The following is a 20,069-nucleotide window of genomic DNA, read 5'->3' as shown; positions in this document are numbered from 1 at the left end:
AGGAGGTTGTGGCCAAGTACTGCACCAGGGTGGCCAATCCTGCTCTGGTGAGGGAGTGCGTTACCGGTTCTGGTCACCTGGATCAGGGCACACTCCAGACCTGTTTATGCAATTTCTTCAACACGCGGATTTTTTTCTTCTTTTTAAACCGGTGGAAAATTGCGTGGCACCGGGATTCGAGCCACGGACATTTTGCACGTGAGGCGGGTGTTCTACCTCTACGCCACCGCTGCACCTTTGTAACTAACCTTTACATATAGCTTTCATTGATTACGAGAAAGCATTTGATTCAGTCGAAACCTCAGCAGTCATGGAGGCATTGCGAAATCAGGGTGTAGACGAGCCGTATGTAAAAATACTGCAAGATATATATATAGCGGCTCCACAGCCACCGTAGTCCTCCATAAAGAAAGCAACAAAATCCCAATAAAAAGGCGTCAGGCAGGGAAATGCGATCTCTCCAATGCTATTCACAACGTGTTTACAGGAAGTATTCAGAGACCTGGATTGAGGAGAATTGGGGATAAGAGTTAATGGAGAATACCTTAGTAACTTGCGATTCGCTGATGATGTTGCCTTGCTTAGTAACTCAGGGGAGGGGACCAATTGCAATGCATGCTCACTGACCTGGAGAGGCAAATCAGAAGGGTGGGTCTAAAAATTAATCTGCAGAAAACTAAAGTAGTGTTTAACAGCCTCGGAAGAGAACAACAGTTTACGATAGGTAGTGAGGCACTGGAAGTGGTAAGGGAATACATCTACTTAGGACAGGTAGTGACTGCGGATCCGGATCATGCGACTGAAATAATCAAAAGAATAAGGATGGGCTGGGGTGCGTTTGGCAGGCATTCTCAGATCATGAACAGCAGGTTGCCATTATCCCTCATGAGAAAAGTTTATAACAGCTGTGTCTTACCAGTACTCACGTACGGGGCAGAAACCTGGAGGCTTACAAAAAGGGTTCTGCTTAAAGTGAGGGCGACGCAACGAGCTATGGAAAGGAGAATGATAGGCGTAACGTTAAGGATAAGAAAACAGCTGATTGGGTGAGAGAACAAACGCGAGTTAATGATATCTTAGTTGAAATCAAGAAAAAGAAATGGGCATGGGCAGGACACGTAATGAGGAGGGAAGATAACCGATGGTCATTAAGAGTTACAGAATGGATTCCAAGGGAAGGGAAGCGTAGCAGATGTCGGCAGAGAGTTAGGTGTGCGGATGCGATTAACAAGTTTGCAGGGACAACATGGCCACACTTAGTACAGGACCGGGGTAGTTCTAGAAGTATGGGAGAGGCCTTTGCCCTGCAGTGGGCGTAACCAGGCTGATGATGGTGATGATGATGATGATTTTTAGATGCTACCTTAGATGGAGAGATTCAACAGTGCTCACGGAGTCAGTAAATATGAAAGACTGGCTCTTTTCTCTTTTCAGGATGTCCTCAAGAGCTGACGAGTTGGCACAGAGTTCTGCAGTAAAAACAGTAGCCTGACTTCGAAGTCTGATTTGTTTTTCAAATTGATTTGATCTGACTTCAGCACCTGCATTATAATTTCTTGTTTGATCCACCTGTAAAATATTTCATGCATGAATTATATTATGATTCTATTTCAAAAGATTCATTTATTAAAGCCTCTCTTGGTGAACATTGTGTTCTGTTTTTTATAACCCTAAAGTCGCATTGCGCATGCTTCATATCCCAAGGAGCAAAAGAAGGTTCATCTTGCAAAAATTGTTTTCCTAGGTCGTAACATTGGTCTGTATTGAGGTTTCGGTACCTGATAAAAAAGAAAGGAATGACTGCCGGTTTGTTGCTAAAATGCGCTTCAAACCGCGGGGTTTTAAATAGTAGCCTACAAGGATGCGTTGAACAGGAAAATACCCCCGTTATATACGTGTTTCCAAGAAATAGTTTTCTGTGTTTCAAAGGAAATTGGTTTGTTTCTGCATACAAGCTTTGTATCGCAGACGTATGGCACGTGCTAGAACACAGACGTAGTCCAAGATGATGCACCGGGTAAGGAACCTCGAATGCAAACTTTCGAGCTCAGCCATACAAAACCATGCGTTGTCCACTTGTGACCGGGCAACTGCATTGTATATGCGAAGCAGACATATTCTGTTTGAACCCCATGATCGGTGGGATAGGAACTTTATTAGATTTATGAATTTAAGAGATTTCTCTTTTTGCATACGCGATGTGCGTTTTGAAGTTGAGCTTGTCAAAGATTACATGAGGAAATTTGTTTTCATTATTTACTGTGATTTGTTGTCCTTTAATGTGCAATGTTGGATCCGGTATGAGACTTCAGTATAGACTGAAAGGTACGCATACTGTTTTTTTTCTGGGCACAAGTTAACACCATTTTTATTTGCTCATCGCACTATAGAGTTTGTGCCCAGCTGCAGTCGGCACTTGAAAGTAACTATACAACAGGAGCAAAAGGTTTTATGTGATCGACATATAAAGAATAGATTAATGGAAACGGAATAACTGTAGTTATCGAGTTGAGCCTGACTAAAATAGTAAAACACTTAATACACCACCTTGTGGCACTTCATTTCTCTGTATAAAACAGTTAGACAAAGTTGCTCCAAACATCATCTGAAAAATTCCGTCCCCCAGATAGCTTTTTATTATACCAAGCCCGTGCCCTTTTTCTCCATATCTGTGCAAGTTCATTACCACGCCATGTGTCCACATCGTACCATATGCTTTCGATAAGTCAAAGAAAACGGAGATGCAATGTTGCCTTTGGACGAACGATTCACGGATTCTCGTTTGTAACCTGACTCGTTGGTCGATTGTACTGCCGATTGACTTTAAAGTTACACTGATACCGATCAAGTAACCCGTTACTTTCCAAAAGGAGCACAAGTCGTTTGTAAACCATTCTTTCAAATGTTTTTCCAAAACAGCTGGTTAAAAAGATGGGACGATAACTGTTATGGTAAGATCATTCCTTTCCAGGTTTTAGAAGTGGTATAACTACTCCTTCTTTGATGCTTTTGAAAGGTAGCCTTCCGTCCACAACCTGTTGTGTGTCGTGTGTTTTCACACGTAGGTGTCGCAGCATTTCATAGTGTATGTTGTCCGCACCTGCTAGATGGCTCTTTCCTGAATTGTTCGCATAGAAGAGTTCAGTTTTTGTAAAAGGAGAGTTATACTGCTTAGTACTATTCAGGGATATCCGAATATTTTTCTTTTCTGTAGTAGACATTATCTTAAGAAACTCGGGAGGGTAGTGAACATCACTCGAAATTCCAGCAAAGTGCTCACCAAGTATATTTGCTTAAGAACCGTTCTCTCGTGAAATATATGAAGTGCGTATTATGTATGAAAAGTGTCAATTTTTTTCACTTTTTCCCACACTACTTCCTGTGCGACTGTTTATCTAGCTGACGTATTTTCCCCATAATGTTCCTTTTGCTATCCGTCTTTCCCTCGTAGCTTCAGTTCGCTTTTGTTTAAATAACAACACATTTTCGAAAGGTGGGTATCTGTTCAGTCGAGACCATGCCCCGTTTTGTTTCCGATGAACTTTATCACATGCATCATTCCACCACGCTTTTGGTCTACGTGGAAGCTCTCCTTGTGAAAGAGGTATGGAGTTTTCAGTTGCTTCTAAAAATTGTTTCGTTATCGCATCAAATAAGTCTTCAATATCGACTGCGATGACATCTTCAATCCCCATTTCAGAGCTTCCCCCCCCCCCCCCCAAAATAAGAGACCAGTCCGATTTACCGAGTTTCCATCTCTGTCTTTGTATTGCCATTGTGGGAGGTGCGTCAATCGGTTTAAGTGCTAGAGGGTCGTGATCGCTGCCTTGTGGATTTTCCCTAACCTACCAAGAAAAACAAACGTAGAAAGTTACGGTGTGCCGCAAGAGAGGTCAATGCTTGAAGTAGCTTGTGTTTCTGCAATAAAATATGTTGGTTCTCCATCGTTAAAAAGGTACACATTGCAGTTGTCTAAAAATTGTTCTACCATTGTTCTCCTCGCGTCAGTGCAGCTACTACCCAAGATGTTATGAGCATTATAATCACCCAATAAAAAGAAAGGTTCTGGAAGTTCTTTCACAAGATGTTCTAGCTTGTTTCTTGTGATATTCTTTCTTGGAGGTAAGTGCTGGAAGCAGACCGCTAATATTTTTTCTATCTGAACCTTTACCGCAACAGCTTCTAAACCGGTTTTAAGCTTCACATTGCGCACTGCAACTCCTTGTGCAAGAACTATAGCGATTCCCCCGGACACGACTGGACGCTCTTCCTTATCTTTGCGAATAATGCTATATCGACGCAGAGGTTGTTTATGGCAACTTTTCTAATGAACTTCTTGCAAACGCATAACAGAGCCCTCAACATCTTCTGAAAGATCGTAAATATTATGAATATTAGTTCCTAAACCGCGGCAGTTCTACTACGCAGTAGTAGCCATATTTGATGATTTGGGTTATTAAAGGGACCCTGAAACGATTTTGACGATATTGTACAAGCGTATTGAGTCATTAGAGTAGGCCCTTCTCATCGTTAATTCCCATATCTAAGTGTTCTAAGTGTTAACACACTGCTCGGCTGAATTTTCAGCCGCTCCTACCCATGTCTCGTAAATTGCCCTAATTACGTCAATATGGCAAGCTATCCGATTGGCTGCTTAGGGCGCGTTATCAGTAATTTTTGCAACCTTATGGTGAATAAATGTTGTTCGTAATATTTGGAATGTTAGTTCATTTACTTCTATAAAAAGAGAGTAACAGAAAGAGAATGCACAAGAAGAATTTCTCAGTACACTTAAGCACTTCCGGCTCAGAGCAAGTGTCGTCTGCTTGTGTTACAACGTGCTCCGTATTGACGAGAGCTCCGCGGTCAGTGTTGGTTTGTCTTTTCGTCAGCACCAGGAATCGCCTTTGCTGCGTTGTGGGCTGCAAACGTAGCGACTGGCAATATTTCAAGCTGCGACATCGTGTCCCTCTGCAAGGCAGCCGACGAGCGGAGTGGCTGCAGTGCATCGAACTATCGGTACCCTAACGGCGCCAGGATTTGCGCGTTTGCGGCCGCCACTTTACACCGCAGGATTACTACCACAATACGGGTAAACGCAAGCTAAGGGAGAGGCACTGACCGCTTGACCGTGCCGTTTCATGAGGTGGCATAGAGCTCAACAAAACACAGTAGCAGTAACGAAGTGTATTCTTCCTTGCTGCTGGTGTACATTTCTCGCAGGATCGTAATTGTTAACATGCCGTTTTTGCAAATATTTAGAATGTTTTACACTTCGTTAAAGCAATATTAGCTCTTCGTTTGGCTGGTCAAGCTCTGGGCCAACAGGTGGCTGGGCCGTGCCAATCGATCAGGCGGCTCACGTACGTATACGGTAAAGTTGCTTCATCAGCAGGAGTTTATGCCTCCACCCATCCGTGTAAACGCCCAGTTCGCCTGTGGTTACCGGAATACCAGACACGTTCGGCACTGCGACAGGATGCTCGGAACGCACGCTGCTTTCGGCAGTGACTACGAAGTGACACAGGTGCTGTTCGAAGCCTTCTATGCACGTTGTCTACGCACAACTGCCGCGGTCAAATTACGCACGGGGATGGCGACTTTGGTTGCCGTGGAAACGTACAGAGCGGAAGTCGAGCATGGTTTCCGGAACCGGTTTGAGTAACGTGTACGCAGACTCTGTGTGTGACCCCCGCGGAGCGCTTTTGCACTCCGCTGGCCAATTCGGGTTCGGGAAACCCGAGCCCTCACTCGAGTATTTCAGCGGCCGCTACAGATCGACCAGTGAAAAACCCCATAAGGTGATGGCATCACTACAGTTTCTGACGGTATTTGCCACAAAATTTGCCTCCAAGGTTTTATGGCTGCTCTGGGTGCTGTACAAATGAGCGTAAAAGTACGTTGCTGCCTTTACTTATATATTAGAAATGGTTGATGACATCGTCCTTTTTATCTTCCACTCCGTACATGTTGCTCTTTCCTGTGCCATGATTCCTTGTCGCTTATTTTATGCTGACTCCATTCCTTACTACTTGATAATCTTTCGGGCGATTTACTTACTTATTGTTCATTAACTTTGACAGTTGTCAATCCTTTGGGGTCTCTCGAGTTAGGCACTTTCGTGCTTTGTACTTTGTTTATTATGTCCTTTGTTAGTTGCTATGGCCTACCTATTGCTCTGGTGTATCACCTTTCACTTCAATCATTGAATCAATGAACTCATAACTGAATAAATCACGATGGAAATTCACCCCCATCAGCCGAGTACTACAAAAGCAAAAGCCGCAGCTTGACAAGCTCCTGAGCCGCACATAGTTGGATAGTGGTCCAAATCAAGAAACGAAAGACAGGGAAGGTGACCACACTAAGGATTATACTCAGGATTCTAACCAGTATGCATAACAACAGTTAGAAGAAATGCAACGAGTCTTAAACAAAGAAAAATAAATTAAGCAAAACAGAATAACACACTACAAATACCTATATACAATGTGAGAACATACAGAACATTCTTATTTCCGAAAACAAGAATGGAGTAATGAAAGTGTGAAATTTAACAGAAATAGACGTTCGCACTGAAAATAAATGATCAATATTGTATAGTAACAGGCAATTGACGTAATGACAACGAAGTTGAGACACACTAAAGGCGCTTATATTCAAGGCCCCAAATATTCTGGGTAGCTCAGGTAAACAGTGCTTCAGCATTGGTGAGCCGTAGTTCGTGCGTTCTGTATTAGCGCAAAAATGTCTTATACAGCGTCAAGCAACGTACGGTATGTGAGGGGCAAGTGAAGCTATAACAGAAATGCCTAAAATGTTGCGTCTCAGTTCACGTTTGTAGCTAAGCGAAAGATTGACATTTTAGGCACTTAACACTGCAGGTATGCTTGCATTCAGACATATCTCTGAACTGAGGCAGCCACTAGGAACGATAATTATCATTCTGAGGGCCTTTTTTTATTAACCTAAAGTTGGTTTATTTATTTATTTATCATACCCTCAGGGCCATTACGGCATTATAGAGGGGAGTGGTTACAAGCAAAACGGGTAAATTAACAAACAGGAGTTACCAGTACACAAAATTATGTATATAAATATGTATATACAAAACTATTTAACAAATGGCGCCTAGATATACAATGTTAGCTAAGGCGTTTGTGAGTACAGGTTGTACATTATGAAAAACAGGTTCCTAGTTATACAGTGCTAGCTATGGCATTCTTGAATAGTTAATGATCTGCGATAGTGGCTAACGAGGCGGGGAGGTGATTCCACTCATTGGAAGTGCGTGGTACAAATGACTGCAAGAAAGCGTTGGATCTGCAAAATGAAATGCCGTCCTTATGAATGTGGTCTAGTCTGGATGATACATACGGAGGCGGAGAAATAAGTTTGTTGCGTAGCAGCGGGTGAAGAAATAATTTATGAAAAACGCACAAACGGAACAATTTTCGACGTGATGACAAGGACGGTAGGTTAAGGCTAGATTTCATGGCACTGATACTCGCGGTTCTAATATAGTTAGAAAGAATGAAACGAGTAGAGTTATTCTGAACCAGTTCCAGTGAGTGCATAAGGTTTACTTGACCTGGATCCCAGATTGAAGCAGCATACTCAAGTTTAGGTCGTATTAGAGTTTTATAGAGGATTAACTTTAAGGAAGAAGGTGCTTTGGAAAAGTTGCGTCGTAAGTAACCTAGCATTCTGTTAGCGTTACTTATTATATGGGTGATGTGGGTATTCCAAGTAAGATCAGAGGTGATGTGAAGGCCAAGGTACTTGTAAGTTGTTACCCATTCTAATGGAGCGTTATTAAGAGAGTACACAGGTGGTTCACTGGTTGTCCAAGATACACACATGAATTTACACTTGTTAAAATTTAGTTCCATTAAACATGAATCGCACCATGCAGAAATGGCGTTAAGGTCAGCTTGAAGCCTGGTAACATCCTTGTCGCGAGTTATTTCGGTGTAAATTACGCATTCGTCAGCAAATAGGTGAATTTGAGATGAAACACAGGAAGGTAAGTCGTTAATATATATGAGAAATGGGAGGGGTCCAAGCACGGAGTCTTGTAGTACACCTGAATAAACAGGACTCAGATTAGATCTTACTTCGTTAGCTGAAACGAACTGTGAACGGTTAGTGAGGAAAACCTCAAGCCAGTACAGAACTTTAGGGTTAAGGTTTAGTTGTTGCAGTTTGTAGATTAATAAGCTGTGGCACACTTTATCGAACGCTTTTGCGAAGTCCAAAAATATTAGACCTGCAACTGAAGAGTGGTCAAGCAATAGGTTTAGTTTATGCGTGAATGATACTAGTTGAGTGTCACATGAATATGTTTTGCGGAAGCCGTGTTGAAACTCAGAAAAAAAGAAGTTTTCTTCTACGAAGTTGGCAATATGAGAAAACGGAACATGCTCGATAATTTTGCATGGTATACTGGTTAAGGAAATAGGCCGATAGTTCAGTGGGGAATGCTTAGTACCGGTTTTGTAGAGTGGAATCACCTTCCCCACCTTCCAATCAGCAGGCAGTGAACCTTTGTCAAGTGATTGCTGGAAAATATTTGAAAGAATAATGGAAGAATATGTGCTAATGTTTTTCAGAAACTTAGCGTTAATCGTGTAGGCAGCAGTTTCCTCAAAAAAGATGATGTAATGAAGATGCGACTTATTATTGAGTGAAAAAGAAGAAGTTTCACATTGGTACGAAAGGATTTGCCATTGCGATATAAAATGCGAACTGCACGAGCAACCTTCGCGCTGATGTAATCAACATTCGTGTCCCACAGTAGCCTTTCTGAAAGCCATGCACCTAACGTCTCCAACAATTTCGATATCCTTTGAGTCATTGCGAAATATTTTTGAGTAATTGACTGGTTTACCTTTAAGGGCGTAAAAGAAAACGTTTAGTTTTTGGCACGTAAACTTGCGAAGTATTTCAATTTGCCCATTGGTGAAGTCTAGAAAGGGTGGTTATTGCAGCATCAATTATGCCATTTCAGTTGTTTCCACTAAAGAACATACTCGTATCATCAGTATACATAATAAAAAGTGAACTTGTGGTAATATTCTCGACTTCCATAGTTTGCAGAACAAAAAGCGTACCTCGTTCGTGTTCAACATTGTTCGCGATATGTAACCATTCACGTAGGTATACTGATAGCACTCATATAAGTAAGAAGGTGCGAGTGTAGTGCACGACCTCTGATATAATAGTTTTCGATTTAAAAAAAAAAAAACTATGCAATAGCTTAAGCTGTCGAAGACCTTCCTAAAGTTTATAATTATTTATTAGATATTCTTTTTGAGTCAGAAGTGCTGTATTGTGGAACAGTTTTTCATAAAGCCGTGCTGTGAAGCTTTTATAGCCATACTTTTGCCCGAAAAATTAAGGTAGGTGTATTGTAATAACCTTATCAGGGCTTTAGAGAAGAGCGCTAATAAAGATATTGGCTTGTAGTTGTATATATCTTCACGATTGTCTTTCTTGAACACCGGTATTACTCTAGCCAGTTTCATTTTCAATGAAAAAGTTGGGCATTTAGGAGAAAATGTAAAAATAACAGAAAAAGCCGGTGCAATTACATTTATGACGTATTTTACTTGGCACACTTAGAAACTGCTCGTGTCACAAGACATGCCATGCATTGAACTGCGAAAAATAGCTGTAATTTCATCGCTTTGTACGGGTGAAAGACACCGCTACTTATGTAGCAATAGGCGAACCGCGATGCATCGGCATTGTAATTGCGGATTCTGAAATAGCCTAGTTATGGTCTCATTCATGGCCTCTATGTTACATCCTTCCTCTTCTAAAGCTGCATAGTTATTCGCAACTACTGGCCTGAATTTATCTGCTTTTACCTTGACGGCACCTAGGTTAGTCTTCTTCCTGTTGACTAAATCTGCCCTTTCTCTTTACAAATTGAGAGCGATCCTCGTAATTCCATCTTCGTCATACTAGTTGCGCCATCATATTATGGCGCAACTCTTGGCGCCAGCTCCTGCGTTGAGCGTCGGCGTGCCTCAGAGTCGTACCTTGTAATAGAGCGAACGAGCTCAGCTAAAGATGAAAGCGAATGTGGAGCGCGGGGGGAGGGGGTGGAAAAGTATCTTCTCGTCCCCGCGAGAGCGATGACAACACGAGGAGGATTGTAGAGGAGGAGGCTACAGTGAAAGCATGGGGCGCAAAGCGAAGCGGAGACGGCCTGCGCATGCGCTGAGTGGCCGGCGGTTGCGACATTCGCTGCCGCGGGGGCGATCTCATCTGCGCTTCCGAGCGAGAAGGGAGGAGGCCAGGGTGGCGTGAGGTAGGGAGAGCTACGCTCGATAGTGGAGCCAGATGCTGAGGTCAGTCGACCTCTGTAAACGTAATATGAGGGAGTATCGCATTAGGGAGTATCGTAAACGTCGGTGAATTTTGGTTCTGCCGTCAAACACAGGCTCACGTCAAACACAACTGCTTGGTTTACGCAATAGCCATGCAATTCGTCAAAGAGCCCAAGGATGTGCTGTATGGCCAGCTACCTGCAAGATATTTTGCATAGCATCGACTGCCAGAGTGCGTAGGACGATCAAAACATTTTACCTCGGTTTTCTCGTTTATTTTCTTTTATTATATCTCCTAAAGTGCACCAGAACTAAGGCCTCGACCATTTATGGGCATTTTCATAAATACATCCAGAATGAATATTTATCTGCAAGCTTACCCGACAACATGGTGGTACGCATTGAAGTACCTTGCCGGTCGGACGATGGCTCCGACGACTGTTCGCCGCCACGGGCGCTTTCGTCAGCAACCTCTAATTCGGACTCCGTGTGGACTGTAACGAAAAGCCGCATTTATCAGGCATTACCCTCCATATTCTAGAAAGTCATCTCCACTCAACGCTCCACCTCGGCTCGAGGAAATTGACGGCAGCGCCTCACGTAGACAGAAGTGGTCACTGCGACTCATTGACACTCCACATCAATTTCAGGCAAGCGCAGTGTCTTTAGCGATGGAGGGTTGGCGCTACGTTCAACTCGATGGAGTGGAGGGAGAACTCCGATTCGGGACTGGTTTGGCAATGCGATGGTTAGTCTTCTTACCATTGGTTATACTGTTGGTATTTCTCAAGTGTTGATGCGGATGGGCTCAGCAAACGCGCCCAATGCCGCGGCACACCACAGCTACACTTAACGGATTTCTAATGCACCAAGAAGCACAATATTTAAAAAAAATATTATCAAGACATCAACATCGCTCGTTATTACCATGGGTGTCGTGCTTGATATAGGCGGATTAATAGACAAAGTGGATGGTACGTTCAAAGCAAAAACAATGATCCTCCGACCTAGCTATTTGAAGACTGCTAATCAAATATGATTGATGGCTTGTTTTAGGCACATATTGCAAATGTGGAAGCAAAACGAAGCAATAATCACGTCATTTCCACTTAGCATAACTTTTCTGACTAGCACCACCACTCGCTCTATTCTGATATGCTGCTACTCGTTTTGCGGCTCGGTTACGTAGAGTAGCAGACGACTGAGCGAAAATGCCAGAACATCGTGATGTTGCGCTACCGCGTGACCATCATGACGTCATGATTCGCACACCTACTGGAAAACTAAAGCACAACTGGTTCACAGAACAGTTATTAGACTGCTCTGGGGCTTGGGAGCATTTTTTCTTGGGCGTCAAGGCATATAACCTTCATATGTCGGAAAAAATTAACACTCGGAAAGCTCCCTTACATACTCCTTTCTCAAACTATTGCTGACCTAATTATATCTTCCTGTAGGAATGCTAATCTGCTGTAAAAAAAGCAGGCTCGCATGAAGAGCAATGCCAAGACTAATTTCAGAAATATCAGTGTCAACGACTTCTATTAGACAATTTGTGAATTCATTGCCACAGATAAACAATAAATAAGTTTGATTAATGGTGCAATGTGGGCTTAATGACTAGTGTCACGTCATACGACATTCTAGTAGCGCCAGTAAGGATGTCCGTATAAAACATTGCGTGTATCTTTCTGTCACTTCGTGTCCGTTATCTCACTTACCATTAAAATGGCATATAAATGTCGTTCTCCCTGACACTTCGCAAATATTCATGCGTCGAATCAAGCTGAGGTTAGTTCGTTCTTGCGTGACTTTAAAGCGTAATGCTCAAAGCTCTTCACTTGCCTTGGGTAAAAAAAAATTCTCTTCAGAGAAAAATTGACACGCAAACTTCATCCGTCTCCGGTGACTGCATTTCACCAGCTAACAAATGTTAAAGGTGGCGCGCCTTTCTTTATTGGACGTCTCTCGAATGTTATCGATGGTTCCATCTACTGTCTATGTTGTTGCCAAGCCTCGTGTAATCAAACTCTGCGCGTGACGGGAATACTAGTGCACGTACATTCTAGAATTTACGCGAGGACCAGCGATTACGCCGGAAGGTTTGTTGAGCCATATACATAAAAACCAACACGCTTGAGCCACCGATCCAATATTCCACAATCACCGGCTTTGTTTGACGCTATCGTTGTGCTCAAGTGGTACTCGTTTTGCTGGGCACAAGTTATCCCAATGAAGAACTAAACTTCTGACTCGGTTGTGACATTGCGTCGTTCTTCCCCTACAACGTCACTAAAACGCGACTATATGTGGCCATGATTAACGCCATCATGATTCCGATTGGGAAAGTGTGAAGAACCACACCCAATTTAATGGCATGGGGTCGTTGCCAGTTTGCAAGAAGACTCTCCGAAATGTTGCTAGAAGCTCGACTGCAGTTTTTTTTTTCCCTATGCGTTGCCACTCAGGTGTGGGAAATACAAATTTATCAGTTCAGTGAAAACATTTGCAGCAGGAAGTGCTAAGAGCACGGCTTGTGCATTATGTTTACCGTTACAGTTGTCTGTGCAAATGTCGGTATTCTGTGACGAGTTTATAAAGATAATAGTGCCAGTGAGTAAATTCAATGCTCCCGTCGCTGCCCTTCAATCAAAAATATAGCAATAAAAAAGGGAGAAACATATTTAGAAAACTTGGTATTTTTTTTGCAATGGGGTACTTACTCATACAAATGCATGTTACACTCATTATTTCCTGAAAGTAGGAAGTGATGAAGGTGCAATACACGAGCAGCAGCCCACATATAGAACGCTTGTTACGTCTGCATCTTTTTCTTGCTTGCTGTTTCGCGAGTTTGCGCACAATTTAACATGCTCAACTGACTCACCAAATGGATTCTGCAGGGAGGCAGGTTACAAAATGAAGACACACAGTCATGCCGGAAAGATTCCTCGTATAGTAAGTGCCTAATATTAAATCGTTTGGCGTACAATCGCCTCGAAATATTTGCTACATATCAGATACACAATGACTTTGAACCCCTGAAATTTATAAAGCAAGAACAATTGTTTCACATTATAGACGAGTAGGTATGCATTTACCGGGAACTTCCAATATTTCCCCAAATAGCATTTTAGAATAGAGAGTCTACAGTAAATATACAGCCCACTAAAACTCTCCATTTACTCTCCACATTGCACAGCGATTTTACTTCGATTATGGTAAGGCTAGATTGCTACAGGTAAAAAAACGTAAAGTACATTAAAGGGACACTAAAGAGAGAAAAAAAAGCTGTTTAAACTTATAAACCATTCTTTCAAGACACTGCATTGCAGAATTTACCAGAAGTTATTTGAGCACAAACAAGGTCGAACTAATAACACTAATAAAGTCGAGGTTCTATTTTTAATAGTTTTCAGAGCAATCCCAGTGTTGGTTGCGCCAGTGTGACATCACCTCTTTCAAAGTACCTTGTCGTATTTCAGCCGTGGGGCGAACTAAAGGCTCTCCGAACTCACTAAGTTCAGTCTTTGCTCTTCTACAATACAATGCAGGTAATCGTTACCGAGAAAAAAACCTAACTAGGCCACAGCAGACCTGCACAGATCCATTACGTCACAAACAACTGCAATTCGCCTTGTGCAGCTGCTGGATGGTTCGCCTTGCCAGTACGGCATGAACATATTTGCTCTAGAAAGCATCAATCACCAAATAGTAAAAATACGGAGTCGTGTCCCTTGCTTCATATCGGCGTGCATTACACATAACTCATCATCCAGGCTGCCTTCGGAAAGATAACAAGTTTTTGAGGCCATGAAGCATGAATCCCAAGCAACAGGTACTTGCGCTTAGCATACGCGTACGCAGAGGTGACAGCTGTCACTATAAACGCAGCCTTAGAACGCCAGATACCTCATAGCACTGTGCACATACATTTACTGCTGCAAGAGCAGCGCTAAAGCTGTTTAGGGGATTATTAAGGATTATTAAGTAAAACATAATAGTTAAAGATCTCCAGAAAGAAAGAAAATTAAACGTGGGATGCGTGCCGGCGGCAAGCGCACCTGCGGCGCGATAGTAGACGCTGCCCGCTCTATTGCTAAACGTTCGACCGCAGCGCCGCGGTGGCAGGAATGGCAGTGGGCCGCCTGCTGCGGAGCTTAGAAACTAAGTATATATAAAAACGTTGGTCACAACAGGGGTGGGGAAGGGGCTTCAAGGTGGAGGCGCCACCCATCTTTCCTTCTTTTTTCTTTTCTGGCGTACAAAGCCTTTTCTCACGGTAACAGTTCCTATATCTTTTTGTTTTCATATTGCAGAAGGACCACTTATTAACACCGCTGGAATTGCTTTTCAGTGTAATGTCTCTGTAAACAAAAGAAAAAACAGAAACTAAGGACCATATGTAATACCTTGTGTATGGTTGAAATGTCAAAAAGCCGTCACTTATTGGCTTTTCTGGTGTAAGGGGCACGTATTGCCTATATATGTGTGTCTTACGTTGAACACAGTGTTGCGCTCTTTCTTGCTTATTTTCCAAGGATGGGGGGGTTTTGCTCGGTGCAGCTTCATATGGCCAGAAAGCTACTTACTCAAGTGAAGCACTAGGAACACTCCGGCTACCGCCAATAAGAGCGCAGCCCATATGACAGCTACTCTTTTCCAGCTTCCACCGGTGGTCCTGCGAAAATATGTACAGTAAAAGCTCTTTAATTCGAACCGCAAGGGGAAGCCGCTTCAGTTCGAATTAACGAAAGTTCGAACTAACGAAAGTGAAGGAGGGCAACAGTACACTGCGATTTGGAAGCAGTAGGGCATGTCAGAAATTTGGCGTGTCAGAAAGTGATGGCGTGTGCCCGCGGGCACACGCCATCTTCAAGTCGAAGCTCTGGGTCCGACCACCGATGTCCACCGAAACGAACGTTAGCCGAGGCTTAACACCATCACAATGAATCGCGACGGCCGATACCTCCTAAGCTGAAAACAGAGGTGAACAACCGATGAAGACTGCCGAGACAAAGATGCTGAACATGTGAAGGGGGCGAAGGCCCTCATTCGTTGGTTCTTGAGTGCAAGCGCAGCTGCGACGTACTTGATTCGCTGTGTTTTGGAGCTTGCCGTGCCATCTCCACACAACATTAGCAGCTGTACAAGATTTGTAAAGCCTCCGAGATTTGCAACGGGCAAGAAGTCTCGGAGGTTACGTAGAACGGAGAGGCGGCAGCCGCCGCTGCCTTCTGGCTGACCCCGCGTCGGTTAGATTTTTTTCCGATTTTGCCTTCTCTCGCCGTTCTCTCCGTTTCGGAGGCAGTACAGCCTTGTGTGTAGGCAGTAGGCGCACTTCTCTGGCCGTGTGTCAGGCGAGCGTAGTTTGAATTATCCGTGAGCGAACCTTCTCGCGTTCGAATTAACGGACTTTTTTATCATAGACTTCTGTGGAGCTTGGCCGGACCAAATCGTACAGTTCGAATTATCCATAAATTCGAATTATTGAAGTTCGAATTAACGAGCTTTCACTGTATTAGCATTATGGCAGTACCTAAGCCCACTCGTGAAACAACAAACGTGTTCTTTCATAGTTGGAAGCATTGACGTCTTGCGCTTCATATACTGCACCTGTTGACTTAGTCCTAGCAACGTTTCAGCGATGAGGTACAATCGTGTTATACGCACCGAAAATTTTCTGCAATCTCTGCAGCCACTTGTTTTGTCCTGGTATAAAGAGATTCCGCTTAAGATAGTACCACCAGAATATATCCGTTGAATTTATATATGCCCACATTGTTTGCGGAAGTCAGCTTTTGCATTTCTTTCCTAATTGCTCGCTGTTCGTTTCTTCAGCTACCCCAACAGATGTGCAAATGGGCATAGCTTCCCAGGCTGTCAAGGGAGAGGCAACATTGTCAATCAGACTGTTATTCCTAGTATACTGCCACATAATGATGAAGATTAGTTTGAAGACGATGACATTCTTGGACATTGCGAGCTAACCACCACCTTGTCAACCACTAAAGTCATTGTGAATATTCTGTGAATATAGGGCCCTATAACGTAAAACTATTCCAATATGTTTCTATTCCAATATCCTGACGTCAAATTTGCGTAACCACCAACGCAAGCACCGGGCGGTCACCCGCAGGGTTGTCTGAACAGACCAATCAAACGCTCTCCTCGTTTATAGGAGGTCACTTTTGTTTGCTTGAAAAACGAATAACTTTACCTACACTGAGCGGCTTGTCGTGTCTAATTGGCTGACAAGAGGCGAGGAGAACGCTCAAGTGGAGAGGGATTCGATGGGGCCGAGCCACTGCACTAAAAGTCGATAACCGGATGAAAAGGGTGGTGCCGGCGTCTACGATTGGCCGGCTTTCCCTTACTTAGCTTGCGGTGGCTGGTCGAAAATCGCGGCGGCATGCAACGGAATCTCAAGAATGGCATTTACTGACTTTACTGGCATTTCGGCTACGCGACCGGCCTTCGTCGGAGTCCGGTCCCGCGGACGGAACGTTCCTAAAGTCCTGGTATTTTTCCTACCTGCGTCTATTCTTGGAACTATTTCAGAGCAGGATCCTGTGAATGTATGTAGGATTGATATATATATATATAAATATATATATATATATATATATATATATATATATATATATATATATATATATATATATATATTGCTATTGCTACGAAGTGCTGCAGTAGCGAACGATGATGAGAGGACTGACGAAGACGACTAGGCGGTTGGCGGTGGATGGTTTTATTTTATTTATTTATTTATTTATATATTTATTTATACTGCGGTCCTGTTTCCAGGACCTTAGCAGGGTGCATACAGGGATACATAATACAGCTATACATAACATAGGTCACTCGCGATGTACAAATGCAAGCAGTTACTGAACAACACACAGTAAATCACTCGCTAAATAAACATAGGTGCGACTCAAATAATGGCAGTGAACATTGAGATACAACGTCATCAGTAAGATTATTCCATTCAACAATGGTTCTGGGGAAAAAGGAAAATTTGAAGCAATTCTTTTTAGTAATTAACGGTGTTATTGTCTGTGAGTGTCGATGACGTGTAGCATAACCAGTAGAGAAAATGATAAACCGTGATGTATCAATGTTGTAGTGCCCTTTTTTGAGCTGAAATAAAAATTTTAAACGGCATGTTCGGTTCCTTTGTGTCACAGATGGCAATCCACTTCTCTTGAGAAGTTTCGTAACTGAAGTGCGGCCATATGAATTATATATGAATCGTACTGCCCTTTTTTATGCGAAGCATATTACGAGGGCTCAACCCAGCTCCTCAGGCGCGGCGGTGACCATGAAATCACGTGACACCGTGACGTCACGACAGAGGAGAAGTGGCTTTGGCTCAACTCTTGCAAGACGGGCTGGGTGGGAATCGAACCAGGGTCTCCGGAGTGTGGGACGGAGACGCTACCACTGAGCCACGAGTACAACGCTTCAAAGCGGTACAAAAGCGCCTCTAGTGAATGCGGTGTTGCCTTAGAAACGCGCTGTTTCTAAGGCGTGCGTCTCTTGCTCAGGCGCACATTTCGTTGCCGCGCCGAACGCTGCTTTGCTCGACGCTCACCGCGTCCAATGCGGGGCGCGTAGTCGCTGCCCTGTAGCCCATTGTCTTACACCCCTTGGCGGGTCGACGGGAACGCTGTCGCGTTCCACTCTTGAAGGCGAAGAAGTAATGCATGAGTTGTTTCTTCGTCTAGCCGAACCAAATATAGCCAAGCAACAGCAGTTCACCAGGCTAAACAGTGGTTCAACTAAAATAAAGGCTAGTATGCTTCGCATCCTGGGCTTAACCTTACCTAAGCCACAGCCATTTTTTAACTTGTAGTTTAGTAATGTTTTTTTTTAGCAAAGGGATCCCATATGACAATTGCGTATTCCAACATTGGTGGAATGATGGCATTGTAAGAAAGGTTGAGGCATGTTTGGTTGAGGCACGTTTGGCGACCTGCTTGAAGCAGGTCAACCGCAGGGGTTGCTCAGTGGCTATGGTGTTCGGCTGCTGAGCAGGAGGTCGCGGGGTCGAATTCCGGCCACGGCGGCCGCATTTCCATGGAGGTGAAAACACCTGTGTACTTAGATTTGGGTGCACGTTAAGGAACCCCAGGTGGTCTAAATTTCCGGAGTCCTCCACTACGGCGTGCCTCATAATCAGAAAGTGCTTTTGGCACGTAAAACCCCGTAATTTAATTTTTTTTTCAATTCCGGAGGAAAGCAGCGACCTACTCAGATATTTCGTCCTCGTATTCGCTGCGCCGGATCATCCATCACGCTTATTAGACACGGCGCTCGAGATCGCCCCGTCAGATGACCGCACATCATGTGCTTGTCATGAGAGTTGTTTTCACTGTTTGTTGCTTCTTTCCGGACGCCATTACCCTGTCTAGTGTTTGACGCGCTGTCGTGTCACACATGTTTTTTTCTAGATAATCAACCTCCTTTTGCTGGGACAACGACTTACGAATGTGTGTTTAAATGGCAGCAGCATTCCAAAAAAAAAGAAACGCAATTATTTTCAGTCGCCAAGAAAAAAAAAACCGTCGTTTGCGTCGCGAACACTGACTGCACAAGGTCAGAAGAACAAAAAATTCGTGCATTGAAACACGCTGTCCTTTGTCATGGAAGTATTGTACCTCTGCTGATGCCCGCGAATACACGACAAATTTCCGCACGACTGCCCGCTCGAGGCGCTTTGCGTCTATTCGCGGGCTTCTTTCAGGCTTTTAGGTAGCACGTATTGAACAACAGAAAGCTGTATCGGGAGTTTTTCGTGGTGGTCTACAATTTTCTCATCGACACTTTTCTTCTAAATATAATATTTGGGAAGTTGATTATTTAATGAAGACTAATTATGCAATTAGGCTGAATGCAAGAAAATGACAGTCACTAAGTATCCTTGCGTGATTTGAACGCGAAATCATTATGACACCTGTAAGGTCCAATTATCACGTTATACGTGATATCATTCATTGCCATGTGTCCGTTCGTTACCGTTCGTTATATCCGTTACCGACAAGGTCGATACGTCGTCTGCTTCAGTGCTATTTCAGCGGTTCAGTGCTTTCAGTGCAAGGCTTCTAATAAATAAATATAGAATTACCAGCCCTGTGGCATTGTCAAGATTGCTTCTTTAGCCTTGACTACTCATGTATAACCAGTTAGGTCAAAGCGGCATTTTCTATTTCTTTTCTCTTTTTTCTATGCAGATGTCCTCTATCTTACTCCACGCGCTTGGTATATCGTGTTGCTGTGCTGGGTGAACGTACAGCGCCTGTCACTTATCTGTCTCACTGTCCCGCACAATGTTCGCGCTTATTATTCCACGCAAGAATGAGCCAACCAGCCGAGCAGCATATGGTATTACTGAATGTACAGCTGCGGACAAAAAGTAACTAGAACAGTGGAGTAGCGGTCGAATATGCATTCCAATGCCCCCTATAGCAGCCTCAAGGGGAAGCAAAAGGAGTTGAAGTACGCACGCGGGCAGTCCGGCGATCAAACAAATTCAATTCCAAAGCTTTGGGGCAGCCTTGAGACTCCTGGAAATGAAATGCCGTTGCGCCACAGCTCCCATGTTCTATTTACTTTTGTCCGCACCTGTGGGTACGTGTGATTTCATCTTACGACCCACAACTAGCGTCTCGAGTACCGCCCTAGGCAGAGGCCAGGCAATCTCTAGTATTTAATTAGGAACGCGCTTTC

General features: G+C 43.6%; 1 protein-coding gene across 1 annotated transcript in view; it reads right to left on the bottom strand.

Moving 5' to 3' along the window:
• LOC135905035 (uncharacterized) overlaps window positions 1–20,069 on the bottom strand; it is a 161,479-nt gene that overhangs the window by 100,805 nt on the left and 40,605 nt on the right. The window contains exons 6-7 of the mRNA XM_065436038.1: window positions 14,930–15,018; window positions 10,718–10,831 (exon numbers count right to left, since the gene is read on the bottom strand). Coding sequence (XP_065292110.1) covers window positions 10,718–10,831; window positions 14,930–15,018 — 203 coding nt within the window. The remainder of the gene's footprint in view (window positions 1–10,717; window positions 10,832–14,929; window positions 15,019–20,069) is intronic.

Source organism: Dermacentor albipictus, chromosome 6 (genome assembly GCF_038994185.2).
Source record: "Dermacentor albipictus isolate Rhodes 1998 colony chromosome 6, USDA_Dalb.pri_finalv2, whole genome shotgun sequence".
Taxonomy (NCBI): domain Eukaryota; kingdom Metazoa; phylum Arthropoda; class Arachnida; order Ixodida; family Ixodidae; genus Dermacentor; species Dermacentor albipictus.
The sequence above is the reverse complement of the archived record's forward strand: the minus strand, read 5'-3'. Positions and strand labels throughout refer to the sequence as shown.